At 34.7% G+C, this 19,484-nt stretch overlaps 1 protein-coding gene across 1 annotated transcript in view; it reads left to right on the top strand.

The window, feature by feature from the left end:
* Positions 1-17,229, top strand: part of LOC104509458 (gamma-1-syntrophin-like) — a 31,790-nt gene extending 14,561 nt beyond the window's left edge. The window contains exons 3-7 of the mRNA XM_010151402.1: positions 6,958-7,014; positions 13,658-13,715; positions 16,353-16,396; positions 16,504-16,545; positions 17,173-17,229. Coding sequence (XP_010149704.1) covers positions 6,958-7,014; positions 13,658-13,715; positions 16,353-16,396; positions 16,504-16,545; positions 17,173-17,229 — 258 coding nt within the window. The remainder of the gene's footprint in view (positions 1-6,957; positions 7,015-13,657; positions 13,716-16,352; positions 16,397-16,503; positions 16,546-17,172) is intronic.
* Positions 17,230-19,484: the final 2,255 nt, after the last annotated feature.

Raw genomic sequence — 19,484 nt, forward strand, 5'->3', positions numbered from 1 at the left:
TTAACGTTCTAGTGGTATCCTGATCTGCATCCTGTGGAATAATCTAAATGAAATCAATGGCTCCTTAGGAATGAGGTGCTGCTTAATGTGAGTACATAGGATAAGGACCGAGTTCTTAATTTAGAACACTTCCTTTTGGTAGAAAATGGTTCTGGTTTTCAAAACCTAAAGACATGCAAAGGAACCTTGTTCCTTATTTCATTGTATACAGTTTGGAGCAAGAAAATAAAATGCATAAAATATTATAAGCAATATAAATGGTAAAACACTAAAAAAGAAACATGTTTCTTTAGTAGACTGAACAAAATACTAGTGTTAGTGAGGGTCCCGTAGCAATTCCATAAAGCATGAAAGGTCATTCAAACGCTCACAGATTTCATCTCAATCGGAGCATCAGTTGCATCGGTAATTATTACAGCAATTTCTTTATGTGTGCAGAAGTATAGACTTGCCTTCCAAGAGACAGAAACCTAGTGAGTTGTCCATTATGCTGCTGGTGGATATCTCGTGTAGATTTGAATTCCAGTGGGAATGACCAAAAGCAGGATGAGAACATTTTATGGAACTCAAAGCCTAGAATACAGTATCTTTACTAATCCAAATTAAATAATTTCATATAGAGAGGCTTTGTAGGATGGGAAGCTTATGTCTGAGATGGAGTAGCATCTGTGCTGAAGATATCCATGAGTCTGTATGGGAAAACAGGAAGATAAGACTGGTGAATATTAGGTCACATACACTCTTTTTTTTCTCCCCCGAAGTACTGGGCCCTCACAAAATACTTCTTCATAATTGCGGTATTGCCAACAGACAGCTTTCTTATAATCATCATAAATCTTCATGACAGTTACTTATGGTACAGAACAGTTAGGATTTTTATTGTTTTCACCTGAAAAAGAAATGCCCTGAAAGCAACCGAATTAAACCCTTTAGTAACTTCATCAGTATTGCTGGCAGAAGTATAGATGATTTTATATTTCCTTTTAAACACATTTCTTGAATTACACGAAATTAGAGAAGTTTGCTATATAGTGTTCCAGGTGACAGTGTGCAATAAGGCAACTCTGTCTCTTTAGACATATATAGGTTAGTAGCCTGCACTAACAAGGCTAGAGTAATACAGACCTTGCTAAAAATCATGATGGGAGGGGAGATGGCCTAAGACATGGCGTGTCTGATCCTCTAATGTGATTCTTCAGTAGTTTTATTCCTAGGAAAAGTTTTAATCTTGGCGATTCCAGAATCAAAATTTTTATTTTAGAGCTAATCCTCACAATTTCTGTCACCTTTCATAAACATCTGAAATTGAAGAGAAAGGATTATTGTGTTTTGTCAGTAAATGTAGTTTATCTGCCTAGGGAGCCATGGTATTTTTTCTTCTATGGTTTTCCTTAATAGTATTTATTTCTTTGCTAATCATACTCAGAAATTTTTTTTTAATAGAGTGTAGGCACCTGTGAGAGTCATAAGCCAAGGATGTGACAGTGTACCGTCAGACAGGATGGATGATTTGAATCAATTGCTCTTTTTCTAACTGTGAGCAGCTGGCAAATTGCCAAGTTCAGCTATCAGGACAGTTCACATTTTTTCTTAATTTTTTTACAGGTTCTGTTAGATTTATAGATTTTTCCAAAATACCACTAATTCACCTGAAGAGGACATACAGATGATTCTCATTTATTTTGAGTAATGCAGTTCTGTACTGCTGTGTAGTAATGCATTGATTAAACATTGATAATATTTTTTAGCATTATTTTAAATTAAGGATCTTTTTAGGAGATTGATGTGAAAATCATGCCTAACTTCAATGCTAATAAAACTGAATGCACATTTTGGTGAATTTATAAGAGCGACAGCTCTCGGAGTAGTGCAGTATTTGCCTAAGAACTTAACTGAGGTTGATAAAAATGTATCACAATGTAGCCTATGGAATGTAATTGGTTTTTTGATAGATAAAAAAACTTTCATTAATAAGCACCTTTTCCAAAGTCAGACAGTAACCCTGACTTAACTTGTTGAACTGTAACTAGACCTGATTTCTGACTTCATCAATCACACAATCATCCTTTTTCTTGTATAACTAAGAACCTATCATGTCTCCTTTTTATGGCTGTCCTTTTGCTATTGTGAAATCAACTATGTTGAAATATTTATATCTCTTGTAGTACCGTATGGGCTTTTTACAAAAAATAAATTGAGTCAGAAATAGTTTATCAACTTCACACAACAGCATGGTTTGTGTTGGGTTTTTTTTAAAATATTATTATTTATTTAAATGATAAAGGAATTACTGATTTTTTTTTTTTAAGTTTAAATTCAAAACATATCACTTCACCATGACTTGCCTCAGCAGTCAGGTGAAGTTATTACATTTCCCTTGCTTGCACATTTTAAAGTTTGAGAGACTTCCTGAGTGAATTTTAAATCTGTTACATTGGATCATTCTTTTTTCGAGTTAAAAATTCTTGTTTTCATATATTTTGGTGTAGTTAAAACAAGCTCAATTAACATTACCAATGCTGATGAGAAGAAAAATAAATTAAGAAAGAAGTGAAAAGCTTAAAATAGTAGACATGTGGCTGTGATTTATTTTCTGTATTACATTTATTTCTGTACTTATTTACTCTTTTGATTCTGACGTGTGACTGAATAGTATGAAAGGTGCCAAAGTGAAACTCCCTATCCTGGAGAGAATTGCAAATATTTGAACAGATAGGTCACCTCTCAAGCACTTTCCATTCCTGTTACTTTCACAAAGCTACCAGTAAGAATGGTGAGGGTTTGTTTGGGGTTTTTTTTTTATCATGTTGGCATCTGTCAGCTATTCAGTGGAGTGAATCCTGGGGTGTTTTTGGTTTTTTTTTTTTTTTTTTTTTAACAGAAGTTGTCAAATATCTATCAGATGGTGGTAACTTTTTTTTTCCTTGCCAATTTGGACAGCTTCTAAGTAGCAACCTAGAACTGACAGATGTATATGTGATTATTTCGGGACAAGCCAACCCAGCTTATTTTTATGCAGCTACTTAAAAATATATGCACAGCGATCAACTGAGGTTCAAACACAGGACTGCCAGTTGTAAAGCCATATTTTAAAGAGCAGAATAGCTTTTTCTCATTGGAAGATTGTTTTTTCTTTTCCCCCATGAAAAGAAGAAAAATTTTGTAAAGTGGAAAACACTTAGAGAACCCAAAGCATTGATCAACAGCAGTGTGTGATGTGAGGCAGTAGCTGAAAGCTACAGCTGTTACCGAACTACAGAGAGTGTTCGTTATTACCAAGTCTAGTGGGAATTCAGATCCACGCTGACTCTGGATTTGTGGATGGTTTGTCCTTTTTTTTTTTTTTCCCCTTTCTTTTTTTTTAGGTTTCTATATTAAGAAATACAGTACTTCTGAAATAAGTCAAACCTAGGTGTAGAATTATTGTACGTAGATATTTAGGTGAATGTTTCTGATTTTAGCATGTGCTGTAGGAACTGGGAGCATTCTGAAGTGAGAACAAGCAGAGGGCCTAATGCTCTTGATTATTCTAGTCAGTGTTAACAGTCTACACAACACAGCTGCATTTACTGACCTCAGTCTTCAGCATGGCTTCAAAGGGAGGGAGATTTCCAGTTGTCTAGGCTTTCTGCCACCATCCCTTAGTGTCGACCTTCTCAAGTGGCATGAGGAACTGACAATGGAGACAAGATTCAAATGTCACAGAAAAGAATTTGTTAGCAGATGATCAAGTCTGCTGGCAAGCCTTGTTAACACTATTAATTCAAATGGGAAATGTGACTGACCTCTGCCCTGTGTCCTTTAAACTCAGAATGAGTGTAAAGTTTGACTGCTCATGTCAATTAATCCGAAGAAATCAGTAAGGAAGAGCAAAACATTACCAAAAAGAGGATATAAAAATCTCCCTTCTTGAAAATGTATGAAATGATTCAATGAAGAAAAAAAAAGACATTTTCTTATTTCAAAATGTAGTGAGATTACTAATAGCTGATAAACTACATGAGAACATGGCCTTGAACATATTATGGTGTTAAACGTTAACAGGTTGATCTACAAAATTGCTGCCGATGTATTGATTATATCTTCATATTTCATTATTACATTTTAAAAATTGTATTCAAAATTCCCCTCCTTTTTTCTTCCTACATCTTTCCATGTCAATGTGCTATTGTAGATTCCTCTCCATGTCTGTTCCTCTTTTCCCACCTACTGTATTGTTCTGCAGCTTTCTTACTTGTTCTTCCGTGTGTAGATTTCTTCAGTGCCTGCTCTGTTCACTGTGAAAAGAGAGGTCTTGTTTTCTGTCTGGACCTAGAGAAATTAATTCTTTATATCTTTCCTCTTGTGAGATGAATAACCCGTCACACCAGTCTCCCTATCTGAAAATCTAGTATTTATATCCTAGTGAAAAGGTTGAGTAATAGAATACTGAAGTTTCACACACTGTTAATGCAGTTTTATGAAGAATTTTGAAGTTTCTTCATCCTATTGTTCAACTGTTATTAGATTGCTTTCATAGAGAAATATTACTGGCTCACATTAGATTACTGGTTTATATTATACAGAATTCATAATTTGAAAGTATTACTGTTTAATCATTATTGTTAAGAGTCAGTTAAGTAATTATAAACTTTCTTTGACATCACATACTAGTCAGTATGAAATATTTGAATCTTTACTGTGGCCTAAGATTTAACCATTAAAAATAACATTAACTCCTGACTAAATGTAAATAGTTAATGATTATGTAGGATTGTTTAGTGTTGCTGTGTGCTCAGGTGGTCACTCTTCTAATCTCATTTAAGATGGTATTTATGATCTCAAGAAGATCATTTGGATTTTAAGGAGAAATTTTAATACCCCTTTTATGAAAGCTTAAACATTGCTTCTGTTTCACTGCATAGCTCCAAGGAAGAAATTATTTTGGCAAAACTCTTAGCTCTCATTTCCAGTCAATGAACATGTGTGGATGAAGAATTTTCTGAGTTAGAGGCATGGAAAATGCTGACAGTTTGTCAGCAGCTTTGAGTTTTTCAATGAAATGATAACTACTTTTGTTCTGTTTCAGGAAGCATCTTCTAAAACAGTGCTCTGAATCTTGCATTTATGGGCCTAGGAGCTCTAACTTTCCCTGTGTTTGCTGTAATGTAGATAAAAAGTGTGATAATGGAATTACAGGCTCACAGGACATTTTATATAGTCTTGATATTGAACTAAATAGCTTTTCATCAGAATAGGGCTTTTTTTTTTTTTTTTGTGAACGTGGCGATGAAGTTGCTTTTGGATTTTCCAAAACCATTGCAAATTCAAACATGGAGTACTACTACCCTGTGCAAATAGAGGGGAAAGCATAACTAAAGTATTAATAGACAAATCTACAGCTGACACAGATTTTTAGCTAGATTTTATTTGAAGCGGATAGTTGGAATCAGTGGAGCAGCACTGTCTTTAACCTGCAATAATATAAATGATCAATCAGGATACCTAGAGCTGCTACAAAGTGTTGCTTTCTGGAGTTGTTGCCACATTTTATTAATGAATAGCTGTAAAGCATTTTAAGAACTTTAAAGCTGTTGGACCAGTGAAAATAATTTTATTATTGTTCATTTGAAATTTTAATTAAAGGCATCAGAACAGTATTATTTGTTTCAGTTTACTGATCTGAAAATGAAGCTTGGTTAGGGGTTTTTTTGTGAGTCATATACAGCAAGACGCATCAAATCATGCAAGTCATAAAGACAGACTTACTTGGATAAAAGAGTTTTCTGGCAAAAGATTTCAAAGCTGGTAGCTACCATCAAAATTCAAGGTACTTGGGAACTCCGAAGGGAGGGATTCATCATTCTGAAGTTCAACTTGACATCTCAGCTCTTTACTCAGTGGAGAACATAGAAGATGATGATGATCACTGAACTTGGGCATCTGCTTTGAGTCACCTGGGCTGAATGTATTTATTTTTCTTTACTGCTTACACGAGAAAACTCGTCTTGAACAGTGGATCAGATTTAGATGGATGAACTGTGGTTAGATGAGTCCTATCATATTTCTTCTAAACTTCTGGGTAAAATTAGCCAAAATTCTGGTGTATGAAATGTATGATGCTTCTGATCATTCTGGGAAAGCTGTTTCACTGTATTGTTTATGTGAGGTTTTCAGTCACAGACTTTGGGATTATATATGGTTTAATATGAAATAGTTTCCTATGTTATTACTCGTATGTAATTCTGGCTTGTATTTTTGAAGGACACATATTAGCCTACAGTTTTTATAGAACAACTTTTAGGATAAGTAATAAAAGTGGGGGAAAAAAATGGGCTTAAGTAGTCTGTAACAACACCCTTTACATCATTAGTTACAGTTTTTAAACTGAAACTCTGAGGTCAGTGGTGGCTGTGTTTGTATCAGGTTTTTTATTTGGATCAGGACTGTGCTTTGAAATTAATTTCTGGATCATGTTCACTTACTGTGCTTTGGTTCACATCAGTGAGTGGTCTTGGAGCACGCAAGCTCTTACTCCTTTTGGATGAAACTAAATCGGAAAATGTGCTACAGAAGTTTAGTTTATGTACTTCAGCATGTAGTGCTTAATCTGCATATGGGACAAATTTAGGACTAGCCAAGTTTAAGACCTCTGAAGTTCATGTGTCGTACTAGCAAACTCTATGGTTCTGACCATATTGCATTGCTGAACTCACTGGTATGGTACGAATTCACCAAATGAATTTTTGTCTGAGACAGGACCTCAGCTGTACTTCTGGACTTCGTCTTTTCCCTGTGCAGAATAGTTTCATTGGATTTTTGAATTCAGAAGTTCACAAGTTTATTAAAACAGTAAAAATCAATGTAGGATGAAAGCACAGAAATGACTTATTGAAGTGTGAATATAGATGTTATGGCAGAAAACATTAAATATAACAAAACTTGATTTTTAATTTTTTCCTTTTTTTTTTTTTCCAGGAAAGAACAGTAACAATTAGAAGACAGACTGTAGGAGGATTCGGATTAAGTATAAAGGTAGGATGATTTTTTTTGTCTATTATTCCACATTACAGAAGAAGTGTCTTTGTATATAGTTAATGTTTCTTTTAGTGGGGACAAATATATTTTAGATAGTACTAGAAACAAGAGAGCAAACATATTCTACAACATTAGATACTGTCACAGTAGGCAAACAGCAATGACACTGCCCTGTGGAAGGGAAGGCAATGGAAAAATAATTCCCTTAAGATTCAAGCTGAGCAACTGTAATAAGATTGCATATGAGAATTGAGACATGTTTGCAACTGGACACACTGTACTTTTTTGGAATAGTACTCTAATTTAATTGGTTATTAATGATTGCTAAATTGCAGTGGCAGGCAAATGGAACAGCCAGTGAGTTCATCATCAATTCTCCTACAAAGAATATCACATTAATTCACTGCAATTCATTAGTAAGAGAGAAAGTGTTATTGCTTTCTTACATTGTTTATTTTTCTGTAGATCAAGCAAAGGCAGCAATTTATCATGTTATTTTTGCTTTCTTTAGTAAGGTTTAAGAACATATGTAAGTGTAGGTGATCCTTTATGAGGTAGGGAGGGATGAGGAGAAGGAGGAAGGAGAGATTAATAATTTCTGTCATCATAACCTATGATTTTGAAAACTTTGAAAGTTAGTGTAAACAACACAACATTAATTTTACCTTCTAAACTCAGTCTCAAGATAGCAATGGAAAAAGTGAAGCGTACTTAATATGAATACAAAGAGGCCTAAATTATGCATATAAAGTGAAAGTATAGACTTCCCTGTGAATATCTGCTAGTCCTGACCTTATAAGGAGTGACTCAGGAGAGGGATTAATGTGTATTTGTGTTGCCATTGATAAGAATATTGCTGAATAAAAATACTAGTTCTCTAAAATATGTCTTGGTACATTTGCTATTATCTTGTTGACCCACTAAAGATCTCCATTCAAGGAAAACTAATTGCAGTTTTGTAGCTGAAGTTTCTCATGAGTTTAATCAACAGCACACAAGTAATTTTTCTCCAGTATCATTATATGTTACACTTCACTGAATAATTATCAAGTAGTGTGTCACTGTATAATGAAGTATACGGATGAATGTGGTTTTACTTAGCTGGTGCTGAGAAATAACTGGTTACAATAAGGACTTCTGAGGTTTGGAGAGCACATCTCATCACGAGTCACTAAAACTGGTTCTTTTAGAAGGTTATATTTTAGAATTAAAATTGCTGACAAGCTCAAGATCACATTATTTAAGTATCAGCTACACTGTATAAAATAACACCTTGTTGAGAAATATAAATTAAATATTGAACATGCAATGGTCTGTCTTAAATTAGTGGAGCAAGATTTTATTGAATTTTTAGAACAAGAAATCCATTGTTCTGAAGAAAATTCTTAGAAGTTGCAAAAGTATTTAAAAGTGCCAAAAAAGGTTGTAAATTCAACCTAAAAGGGAATTTATGTGTGTTGGCTTTTTTTAATAATATCCTCTTTCAATAGAAAAAAATAACAATATCAAGTGTATTAGAAGCAACTGCAATAGAATTTATTTTAAAAAGGCTTTATTTTATTTAAACATATTTTTGGGTTTATTTTATTGATAGATATAGATATAAATCTATATAGATATGTTGATCAGAATTAATCAAAGTAGTGGAAAGATGAAGCTACATAAATTTAGGTAGAAAGTGATGATTTCCTTTTAATTTTTGCAATAACTAACAATCAGGTGACAGAATCCCTTCAACAGATATCATCAAATAGAAACAAAAGAAACTCAAATTTACTCAGATAATGAAGATTAGATAATTAAATTGGCCAGTAGATTTCTGTGGACTGGGTTATTTTGTCAGTGTGTATCAAGCAATATGATTTTTTAAAAATTACTTATTTTTTTAAATCAATGAACATAGGATGTCTTTTCTAGATCCCTTTATTAGTAATCTTACATTCACAAAAAAATAGATAGGCAGTTGAATAGCCAACACGATCTAAACCAAATAATTAATCAACATAATCTGCTATTATCATTTTAAGCCAGTAATAAGAAAGAAGTTAGAACTGAAACTTAAAATAATGTTTTTGTAGCTTGATAGGCAAGCTTTATGAAGACTCACTGAAGTGAACTTTTTAGGTATGCCGTGAAGTGTCAGTTCCAAATATTCTGAGAAGTGCCAGGTTTTTTTTTTGTTTTAAAAAGTGCTGTTCATCTATCGTATTCTTCCTCTTGCAGATGAATGTTACTTTCTGTTTGTTTGTTTTATTTTGTTTTGTTTTGGGAGATTCCTAAACTTTAATAAAGGACTCATATGTGTTACAATTTTTCAATAGAGAAGTAATTATTTTGTAATAGTGCCTTAAAGTGTAGGGGACTACAAGTCACCCTGTTGGAGTGAGGAGGACTGAGGACTTTCTTCCTTGTTTCAATAACTCTGTCTCCCACAACCCCACGTATTACAGTAGTTCCTGTTGCCTTGCTACTCTCAGATACCTTAAAGATGGGTGTTATCTCAGGACTTACTGTCTGACCATGGTATATATCAGACGATACAGTTTATCTGAGGTGTGAGTTACAGCAGTACGGTGATTAATGACCCTCACTTTGAAATATTTGCTTGAGCTTTGATATGAATTTGTCTAGTTTTTCCATTCAGCTCTACATCATTGCCATGCCTTTTTTCTTTTTCTGCTAACTTAAACACACGTTTGCTATCATAAATCCTACATGATCAAGTCAGCTTTTAACTTTCTCTTGAATAAATTTTAGAACTGTCTTATCCCACCTTAAGTATTATGGCCCCTTGGATTTTTTTTTTTCCCTGAAGAACAAAGGGTCAAAATGTGAATTTCAAAATGATACTGTCTAGTTATCTTTTGGTGACTTGTCTGTGAGGGGAATTCTCTTCTTTTTTGTTATAACCTGGATGCTCCATCTATATTTGTAAAAATCACATTCAGCTAGCTGCTTGAGAAAAACTGCTGGTGAGATTGATTTTTACACAAGATCTGAACTTAAGCCCTTTAGAAAATGTCTTATAATCCACTCTCTGAAGGTTTGAAAGAACAATAAAACCATTTTGTATTTTGCTGCACTTCATTTTATTGGTGTTAATGGTAAAAGTGTGATTGAATTTGAAGCAAAACTTACTTGTTTCACACTCTTCAGAAGGAATTATTTTCTGATTTCTGAAGCCCCTTTGGAACCCTCAGTAGTAAACCTTTGTGTGTGAGGGTATAGCCATGGAGTTAAATGTAGAAATTGGTAAGCATGGTGTAGTATTTCAGTCACAAAATACATCTCTGACCAGTTTGAGATGCAGAGATTTGACAGGAGAAGCTGCTAAGTGTACGACTTCTGAAAGAACATCATGTTTCTCAGTGATGACTGTAGTGTTCTTGCAGAGTGTAGTGTTCTTGCAGAAATAGGCCATAAAACTTATAGTTCATTAAATAAATTAAGGTTTGCAGTTATAGTCTGACTCCTGTCTACCAGGACTCTATACAGTGCCATTTTCATGCCTCTGTTTTGATCATTCTGTTTAAGTGATGAAGAGCATTGCAGATCTGCTGACATTCAGTTTTACTTTTCAGTTTGACCCAATCAAAAAAAAAAAAAATCTCTAAAACATGTACATGCACCTGTCCTGCTCACACTTATGTCCATACTTAAATGATTCTCTTCATTCATTCTGTGATATTTTTTTATCAAAATATTTTACCTGTGTTTCAAATTGAAACAATAACAAGAAAAGGCTAAAAAGCTTTAGTTAATAGACGAATCATCTAGCTTTTAGTTTAAAAACTTGAATGTATTTTGCAGATGGCAATTTGTTTCCAGCTACACTACACTAAAAGAAAATTTTAAAGGTACCAATTAACGTTATTGTCCATATTGTTTAATTGCCAGCATGATTCAGGGCATAGTTTTGGCTTACACCAACTAGTATTCTCGAAGACGATCCATAAACAGTTCAGAGCCTTGCACAGAATGATTCCTATAGGCAACATGTATATATTCACCCTTTTCATCTGGGAAAATAGTTTATCCTCATAGACATGAGCCATGTTTTGCCACTAGAACATAAAGCTAAAAAAACCAGGCCCGTTTTTGTTAGTGGAATAAATGTTGCCTTTTAGTATGAGCTAAAAATGTTCCTTACATTGTCTAAATCTGAGGATGCTTAAATTTCAACAATTGGTCTAATTTTTTTATAGAGTCTTTCTTAGAAAAACAAAATAGTAATTTTCTTACTGTACTGGGAGCCAAACTCAAAAACTGCCTTTGTCAATACAAGTTACTAGTGTCAGTTTCCCTATTTTTTATATGACTAAAATTTCAGGAAAAAAAAAGCTCATACATAAAAACTGGGGTCAAAAAGAATCTTTAGAACTGTATCATATGACACTTTCAAAGCAGGTGTGGGTGACCTCCCTCCAGTAATGGCCAGTATCCATGACAGTGAGCTTCAAACAGCTGCCAGTTGTTAGGGCTTCCTCTACTGCTTCTAACAGGACCACCCCTACAGATGGTAGATGCCTTTATTCCAGGCTCATCCTTGACTACTTAAGGAAAAATGACAAAAGAAGATTTGCGTTAGAAAGAGCTGTGTTAAGGCCTGGTAGAGGTCTGAGCCATTAAGACTTCAACACCATTACTGGACATAATTTTGTTCCATCCTCTTGTCTGATGTTACATGTCCACTGTATAGGGAAGGAAAAATTAAAAAAAAAAAAAAATCTGGCCTCTGTTCCCAGTCATTTCTTCAGTATAGTATATTTAGACATGCGTACACTTTTTCTTCTAGAAGACAGACAATCAGGTATGGAGGATGCAGGATGTAAGGCTGCAGTGTTCTGAAGTAGTATTCAACAAGTAGTTGCAGAATACATACAGTGTTTTTAGCTTGGTGCAAATTGCTGATGATGACGGGGTATAGATAGGTGGTCAACTACTTTCTCTTTCCCATTTTGAATTGTTGTTTCTTAGGATAGCAGGCAACACCTCCTATGACTAATTTAAAAAGGATACTTCATAATGACCAGATTGGGATGCGGCGAGAGGAGGTCATTTGCTTCAGTAGAATGTTATTGAATGCTTCTTCAAATCTGCAGTGGAAATGGATTTAGGTATAGGGAGCGAGAGAGGAATAGTCATGTTGTGTGCGCTGCAGGCTAGCTGATAAACAGTAATTTCCCTCTTTATTGGAGAGCTCAGTCTAAGGAGGGACAGAAGCGATTTTACTGAGGAAAAAAAGATCTGCTAGCTATGCTGAGCTTCAAATCCTACATTCCTTTGCTGAGCTTCAAAAACGTCCTGGATAGTGCAATCTCTGTGTCACATTGGAGGCCTAGGAAAGAAACTGGCACAATCATTTTTCCGTTTTTTTTTAAAAATTGGAAGAAATTAAATGTGCATGTGGCTAGGGTGTAGGTTAGGTCTTACAAATTTGATGAGCTTGAACTGATTATCTTAAGTGGGCTTGAATCTTAAGTTATGTTCCTCTTCTGAAAACCATCGAAAGATATTCAGCAAGTTACAGTTAGTCTGAATACATCTCTACGCCTGACTGTAATGAAGACAGTCTCATGGTCTTCGTAGAGTGAAAACTCAGTCCGTGCTACAAATGTTCTGCCTTGTCAACACCCATCTTGTGCAATGCCATAGCACTTTTCTTGTAGACATGTAGTTATAATATTACTGAGAACCCTATTAACTCAGTGTTTCTAGGACCATTTGCATCGGTAGCCACTAGCGGAAGGAACTTTAATCTTATTTAAAATTCTGTAGTTTCACAGGAAATTCATCTGCATTCCTTGACACAAATAGCTGTTGGGTGCAGGAGTCTGTTCAGTTTCAAACAATTGGTTATTGCATGAAAAAGGGATATGTACTGTTCCTTGGGCCATCAAAATACCCGTGTCAGTCCTTTCCACACCTCTTCCTTTGAGTTTGTTTTATTCAATGTTTCTTTTTAATACTTTATTCTTAAGCACCATGAACATTTCCAGTCCCAACAGGATAAATTGAATGAAGTAAGAGTATTGAATTGCTGTTGAACTGTTGAATTACCGTCCAGCTTTCCTTTATTTCCCTCTGTTTATTGGACACCTACTGTTCCATTTCTTAATGTTTCTTTTTCTGTTGTTACTTATCCCACTGCGTTGCTCACTCTTTGTGCTTCTGTGACAGAGACAGAAACAAATAAAAGCTGCTTTTGAGATGAAAAGTCCAAACGTGCTTTCTTGGGCTTTTGTTTACCTGTTTCTTGCCAGCATGAAAACTGAGCGGTTACAGCGTGGCTGCCATTGTACTGTGATGGCCATTTTGCTTTTGCAGGACACCATTTCATACGTTAAGCTCTCCAGAACTCACAGATACTGATGTCCTTTTTCTTAATGTCTTGTAGAGCTTTGAACAACATTCAGTTCACTTCCTGAGCTGATAATGGCAACCGAGAACTTTTTTAGGAGAGGCATTGAGGAATTAATCCAAATCAAATATTTCTTTAAAAAAAAGAAAGGAGAAAAAGCAGAATCAAAGTTATTACTCAGTCTCAATGAAACCTGCAGTTAGAGAAAGGGTAAAATATAATTGTAAACAAAAAGATATTTCCAGTGACTGATGAGACTGACATTTATTCTGTTTTCAGGGTGGAGCAGAACATAATATTCCAGTGGTCATTTCTAAGATTTCCAAAGAACAAAGAGGTGGGTGTCAGACTAGTACACTGTGTTTTGAAATGCTCCTTAAAGCAAGGTGCAATAAATGTTGAGATCCTTCAGTGTTAAACAAATGTTATTGGTGTACCATTTCTCTCTCCATGTCATTATGATCTCTCTTTTTCCTCAGAAATGTTCTCTGAAGAAGTACTGAATTTATATTTGGAATATTTTGTAAACAGTCTTCAACAAGATTTTTAGAAGAAAAGTTCCTGTATAGCATTATTATTAAGGAGAGAAATAGGAAAGTATTTAGAGAATGAAAATCCTTTACAAATTTAACAAAAGTTTATGATTTTGTGGCTTTTATTTCCAAATGTTTATTGCCAGGAAGCTGTAGCAGATCAAATGTTGGGTCATTAAAGTGTGGTAACACAAGAAGAGAATGCATGTCTACTCCATAATAGGGTAGTACTCAAACAGAGGTGGGTAATGGCAGAACCTGGATAATACCCCTGTGTTATTTCTGCATTAGATGCTGTGATGTGTAGGTCTTTGCAGCAACTCATATGCAGCAAAACAGGTACTGTGTTAAGGTCTTAAACATACTTATTTTTATACAAGCAGAGCTGATGCTGAAGCTCTGTATTGTTTTAAACTGGCAATGTTTTGAAATTATTGGGGTGATATAACATGTGCTTGAAGGATGGATAATAAACAATTCATGATGTGAACAATGATGAGAGATGAAGTTTGTGAATCAGTACTAGAATGGTGTATTTAATATCTGTTATGTTTGTGTACATTTGTGTGAGGTCAGAATTGTAAACTTGGAAGCATTTCCCTCCATCTGTAATGCAATAATTCTAGGAGTCTGCTTCTGCACAATTAAAATGTGCCAGTATAAAGAAGCCTCGTATTCTCCCACGCAGACAGGGAGGTAGAGGGGAATCGGCATATTGAGAACTGAAAGCCAACCCTGCAAGGTAGATGTGAAAGGTGTGTGTAGGGAGGCTATAGCGTAGCATGGAAGGAGCCCCTAAGAAGGCAGTAAGAATCTATGCTTGTGACTCTGGTCTTTTCAGAACACATTTAAGTAGGTAATACATAATAATATGGCATATATTACTTACGCTACCTATTAAAATGCTATTAAGCCATGCAGGGAAATTAAAAAAATACATAGACTTAAGTTTAATTGAGCTCACAAAAGTTCATACCGTTTTCTTTTATTTTTGTCGTTATTTTTTTGCTGCAGTAGCTGGTGCGTTATTTGTGTCCTCTGTACCTAGCTGAGACATAATCTCTATTGTTGCTTTCAATAAAAATACTGCTGATTTTTAGACAGCTAGTTTTGAGGGATGTCTCTTGTGTAGGAATCTACTGTCTTGTGGTGTAGCAAGTGTCATGTCACGTGTCTGTACTAGGGATCTTTGATACAGAAAATGCTGTTTGATCCAGAGACTGTACCTAAAAGCTCTGCAGGCTTGGTCCAGCCCTCCTCTCAGTTGACTCCAGCTCGCTCTTTGAACCTCTAAACAAGACTGTGACATTTCCTGCAGTTCTTAAATCCAGTGATGCACATAAGGTGCTTAGGCTATCAGATTAAGTCATATATGAAGTGTTCATACATGCAAGCCCAGTGTCTGAATAATACTGAGATATGCATTTATTTAATAACAAAAAATAAATTAGAATATCTATTCTGCAATAATTTAAACATTCTTTGTTACATATAGCTAATGAGACCAGTCCTTCAAACACATACTTAAGTCTCATAATGTATGTCAATATTGATTTCAGTTTTGCAACCTGTATAAATAAGTAAAGATTTGAGATCAAGTCCAATTCTAGTCTCTTCTAGACACTCTCTTCTGTAATGTTTTGGAATACTGTAAGTAAAAAATCACAGATAATATGTTAATATTCCTTAGTATTCAAGTTAGGGGTTATTAATTTCTTTATAGAGACTTAAATAATCTTACTTATATTTTTTGTCTGTTCATAAGGTATATTTGCATTAGATAGATCTGTAACACAACACAATATTTGACAATTTCAGCTGTAGAATTAGATTTCTTAAGGTCTCTTGTGATTTGTAGGGTATAGCTTTGTTTTAAAAATCACATTCAGTTTGGCTGGTGATTTTTTTAATATATTGATTGTCTAGTTTTTCAGCATATAAAGTTTGATCCAGCATAAATGCTTCCCTGAGTTTATCAAAGATGCAGGAACTGAGGTATCTTTGGTCAAAACTTACAGGTTAAATTTCTCATTCATAAGTAGCTCTGCAGTCACCATGTTGCTCTTTCCTCTGAGTTTGTAACAAATGATATCTCACAGGCAAATAGGACCTAGTCCTGCAGTCATTTTCTATTCAGAAAAGTATGCCGTACGTCGCCATAATGTCCTGAAATGTGCCAGTGACTGATGGAAGATGTTTCATAACTTTGTAGTTGGGCTGGGTAGACTTTTTCATTGTAACATTGATATGCTAGTATTTGGGGATTAAAAGAAAAACCAAAACGAATAATTGATTTGGAAGTTATATTTTGGGTTTTTTTATTAGTGTTTAGTTAAATTTTTTAAGATTATGTAAAAACATTTAATTAAATATGAATACCTGTTCCTGAAATGTAGGCTGTTTTGTACAAAATAAGTGAAAAATATGCTTTCTGTTTTCAGCGGAACTTTCAGGTTTGCTCTTTATAGGAGATGCAATTCTACAGGTGAGTAAAATTGCAAGTTCTTTTGTTCATGTTTTTCTAGAAAACTGAAATGAAATCTATACTTATGAAATGTAGAGTAAGTCTTCTCTTTATCTTTTTAATAACAGATTAATGGAATTAATGTGAGAAAATGCAGGCATGAAGAAGTGGTGAGCTTTCTGTTTTTTAGTCTAATTTTGTCTTTTGTAGTTATTGAGATGATAGCGTACAGCAATGTAAATGCACTGGTATCACTGTTGTTATTGCTATTCCTAAATAAATATGACTGTACCTTCTAGCATGGCAAGCAACTAAGATCTTAGTGCAGTCTATTCTTCATAAGTCTGTCCTAATTGCTGTTCTCAGATAGGCTTTTCTATATTAAAGGTGATTATTTTATTATGCAGATTTTAGCTGTGTGTATTCCAGCGGTTCTTCTTCTGACTTATAGCTATTAAATTTCAGCAGTGTTATACCTTTCTGGCTGTGTGAGGTCATTTTAATTTCAAAAGCTGTTATTTGCACCATGTTGGAGATTTGTTGTTTGGTTGGTTTTAAAAATAGAAACAAAACTAGTTGCTGCCTTTCATTCTCCAGCTGTTACTTATGAGGGTCCTTTCCTCCTTCAGTGAAGCTGTTATAAGTACAGGTGTAAAATAACAGAGTATTAAGGCGATTTTTTCTAGAGAAGTTGTGTGTATTTGAGAGCACTATAGTAGGCTGGTTCCCCTGGTCAGTCAGCTTTAGTAGAAGTTTCATGCACCTTTTGTTTAATTTGACTTTCTGACTCTCCTTAGGTACTTTCAGAAGTAGGAAACATCGTATCTCAGATAAGAATGCCAGGAATGAGATGATTACCAAATAAATTGATATTAAAGTCTGTGTCGGTTCATGGAATTTGTAGCTGTATTTTTAAAATAACTTCATAATGTTACATTTGAAAGTTTACTTTTCTAAAACTTCCTTTGCCAATTCAAAGGTGCTTTCTATTTCACTCAGCATTCTGTTATATGACAGATCGTTGAATGTATGCCATCCTGGTGTAGAAAGCAAGAGTTAATAACGAAGTTCTGATGATCAGATTAGTGCAGGCTGAAAGATTGGATCACTGCGTTGATCCTCAGAGTGCTGTTTGGCACTGTTTTCGCATTGGAAATCTGTGCTGCAAATCTTGCTTCAGCCTTCAGAGCCTTTGTCATACCATCTTCCGCATACACGGGCTAATAGTCGTATTTATAGTACTTTTAAGCTTTAGCTGTGCAACAGTGATCAGATTTTAATCTTTTATAATCTTACCATGGTGGTTTGGTTTAATATGCATTAATATGGCAAATATCTTAATCGGATTTAAATCTGTTGGAATTTCAAGACATGAGATATTACTAAAAGTTTGGACTTGCACACTCAGACATATTGAAAACTAGTAAGAACACAGGAATTGGTTTTTTTCTTTTTTTATTGAGACAATCTCTTAAGCATGACAGTTGTATATAGATGTGTTGGTTATTTATGAGCAGGTTTGAACACTTTCATGGGAAAAAAAAAGAGATTTTTGGAAAAGCCAAAAGGTGCAGATTGACATAGAGTAGCACGTGTCATCATGTTAAATTCTGCTTTATACCTTGTTTGTCAAACATAAAATCTGCTTCTCAAACTCCTTATAGGTAATTCTCTCTGAAATACCAAAAAAAAGAGTGTATTTTAACCCATTTTGAATGTGCATTTTTGTATGTGCAAGTGTTTAAGGAGTTTAAGAAGCAAATAAATTTTAAAATAAGAATTATTCTTAGAATAAAGATTTAAGAATAGTATATTTGAGTGATATTTTAAAAAGAAAATGTGTCCATATGACATTTTATGAACTAAAATATGCAGAGGATTTATAACTATGAAATCAGTCTAAAAGCCAAAGTGTTGATTTTTTTTTTTGGGGGGGATGGAGCAGAAGCCTGCACCATCCTATGTTATTTGTGGAGTAAAGTTGTTGTAAAGCCTACTATAGTAATGGTAGATCTGGTAATGCATTGTGCAGTAATCTTTGGGTTTAAGCATAGCCCTGAGTAAAGGGCAAGTACATCATCTGGTCTGCCAGCAGGAGTTGCAGGTGGGATTTAGTCTGCAGCATGCCCTTTGCAGTTTGACTTGTTCTAGCACTTCTCTCTTGCAGGGTCTTTATCAAATACAGGATCTCTAGTTCTGATCTCAAGGTAATAGAGAAAATACAAAGTGTATGGAGAATAGCTGCTCACAGCAGGGAGCTGAACAGTAATGGAAACTTAATTTTCAATCCTTAGAGCATTTAGGTACTTTTCAAATGACTATGCAAGCCACATGACCTCAGAGCTTTGTTTCTTTATGATTTTTTTTTTCGTAACTAGTATTTAGCAGGTAACATGTGATGAGAGAATATATTAGTGTTTTGGCTTGTCTTAGTGTCTCAGAAAATATTAATTGTAACCCAGTGTGGAATATTTTTTAGTGTGTAAAGCTGAAGATGCCCATAGAAAATTCAGTCTTGTATCTGTGGTGTGCGTCTTATGAGTGTTTATTCTCATAAACAAGATCCAAAACTTCGTTCTGCTTGCGGAAGCATTTTAAGTGTATGTCATATCTTCCCATCTCTGCAATGAAAAGACCTGTGGCATTATCAGTGCAACCTATTGTTGTACACTGATGATTAGTTGGCCCTGGTATTTCACCATACCTTACTGATGACTATGCTATGCATATAAAATTAGTTCAATTTCAAAATTGAGTAGTTTAATCAAATTCATGACGTTTCATAGTGGGGAGAATCTTTCCCCAGTGTACAGTGAACTTAGTTGGTTTGGTACTTGTGGGCACACCTTTGTTGTCTTCATTGTCTTCCATTAGTTGTTAGATCTGGTGATACGCTATTCAGTGATGCACAGATCCCTTTACATGGGAAATATGCTGTAATCTGAAGCCTGAATCTGAAAAATAGGCAGATAAATAATTAATAGATACATAAAGACTCTAATGACTGGATAGGTAGGTCTAGTCAGTTCTTTGTGTACCTTACTGGAGGCCTCAGCACAGTTCCTTTCTGATTTCTTTTAGCTTTAAGTGAAGCAATTTTAATTTTGAG

Source organism: Eurypyga helias, unplaced genomic scaffold, assembly GCF_000690775.1.
Source record: "Eurypyga helias isolate BGI_N326 unplaced genomic scaffold, ASM69077v1 scaffold11505, whole genome shotgun sequence".
Lineage (NCBI taxonomy): Eukaryota > Metazoa > Chordata > Aves > Eurypygiformes > Eurypygidae > Eurypyga > Eurypyga helias.